Source organism: Microtus ochrogaster, chromosome 10 (genome assembly GCF_000317375.1).
Source record: "Microtus ochrogaster isolate Prairie Vole_2 chromosome 10, MicOch1.0, whole genome shotgun sequence".
NCBI lineage: Eukaryota > Metazoa > Chordata > Mammalia > Rodentia > Cricetidae > Microtus > Microtus ochrogaster.
The window spans coordinates 67,715,303-67,717,030 of record NC_022016.1 but is presented as its reverse complement, the minus strand read 5'-3'; the positions used below and the strand labels follow the sequence as shown (position 1 = coordinate 67,717,030).

General features: G+C 60.4%; 1 protein-coding gene across 1 annotated transcript in view; it reads right to left on the bottom strand.

The window, feature by feature from the left end:
• Window positions 1-1,113, bottom strand: part of Ror1 (receptor tyrosine kinase like orphan receptor 1) — a 351,964-nt gene extending 350,851 nt beyond the window's left edge. The window contains exon 1 of the mRNA XM_005353459.2: window positions 659-1,113. Coding sequence (XP_005353516.1) covers window positions 659-749 — 91 coding nt within the window. The 5' untranslated portion in view covers window positions 750-1,113. The remainder of the gene's footprint in view (window positions 1-658) is intronic.
• Between the last annotated feature and the right edge of the window lie 615 nt (window positions 1,114-1,728).

The following is a 1,728-nucleotide window of genomic DNA, read 5'->3' as shown; positions in this document are numbered from 1 at the left end:
CTCTCTCTCTCTCTCTCTCTCTCTCTCTCTCTCTCTCTCTCTCACACACACACACACACACACACACACACACACACACACACACACGTGCACACCCAGAGCACTTTGGAGCAGTGGGCCTCCTCTGACTGCTTATTTTGCACAAAGCGGTAGTGGCAGAGCAAAAACATTTTGGCCTGCAGAGTGACCCTCTGCAGGGCGGGAGGCTCTGAGCGCCAAGCCGTGGAGATGCGAGGCCAATGGAGTCCCCGGGAGCACAGGGCTTTTGTTTGAGCGGGTTCGCGGACAGCCTGAGCTCAGTCGGAGGCACGACTGGAGATGCAAACTCTCTCCAAGACAGAGAAGTGGACAAACTGGACCCCAGCTGGGGTGCCCTGGGAATCCAGGGAGAGATAAGCAGAGGACCAGCATCACCCCCATGACCCCTTCAATTCCTTCTATACTTCCTGTCAGCGCTGACAATCGTGGCTGACACCGAGGACCAGTACCCCAGCACACCGCAGCCTGCAACCGAGCTTCATGGCCAGTCCTTGCTGGCCTCCTGCCGGCGACCGGTGCTGGAGGCGGCCAAACGCCCTGCTCCCGGGTGGGCGAGGAGCTTGTCCGCCACCCACCTCTGCGGGACAGACCCTGGAACCCGGGCGGGGGCGCCGCTTACCTTGGGCAGCAGCCCCGCGTGCGGCCAGCAGCAGCGCGGCCAGCAGCGCCAGCGGTGGCGGGCGCGTCCCGCGGTGGCGCGGCCGGTGCATTCCTCCTCTCGTGGCGTCGGCGGTGGCTCCCTGGCGGCACGCAGAACATCCACGGGTTCGCCCTGGGCTCCTGACCAACTCGTCACGCCCGCAGGCACTCGCAGAATACCGGGGGGACCTTTGCAAAGCTCTTTGTCCCTCTGACCTGCTCCCTCCGCCTCCGCCCGGCCGCCTAGGACCCGGGAATGCGGTTTCTCGGGGTACTCGGAAGCAGCCCTGCCACGGCCAGCCGTTCAGTCCCAGGCTGTCCCGGTCGCTCTAGCGCACCGTGTGTTCCCGGCTCCGACTCTAGAAGACCGTGCCCAGTGCCTGGAGTTGCGGACTCTGGGCTCACTCGGCGGCGGCTCCTCCAGCTCTCCACGAACGCTGTTCTCGCCAAACTTGTCACTTTCCACCAACTCTACAACCCAGAGCCCCAGCCCGGACCAATGGCAGAGGCGGGCCCAGGCCGGGGTCCCAGCGCCCTCTGCTGCCGCCTTCTGGACCCGCACCCTCCAGTGCATCCCCAAAAGCAGCTCTTGCACCTCCCGCAGGCCCAACATCCCTCCCCTCCCCCACTTGCTTGGGACCAGTCACTGATGTTGACCGGACCCTTGAGACCTCTTAAGAAAGAAGGACTTTGGGGAGACTTCCAGCCCAATGTGTGATTGGATGATTTAGGAGACCCAGATTGTAGCCGTCTTGCTTTGCCACTGTTTAACTATGGCGCTTGGTGAGGGGATATGTACCCGAAGAATACAATGCCCCTTTGATTTCTTCCTTCCCAAGAGTTGCTGAAGAGGGAGTCCTGACACAAACCACTCTGACTCCTGTGTCCTTTTGTTTTTAATTCCTAGGCGCACTACATTAACATCCCGGTCATCTGTTCTGCTTCTCTGGGGACATGAACAGAAGATTCCTCTGGGTCCTTTATTGTCACTGTCTCTAGGTTTCCCGAAAGGAGTTTCTCTGCCTTCCAAATATAAACATAGGGTACTAT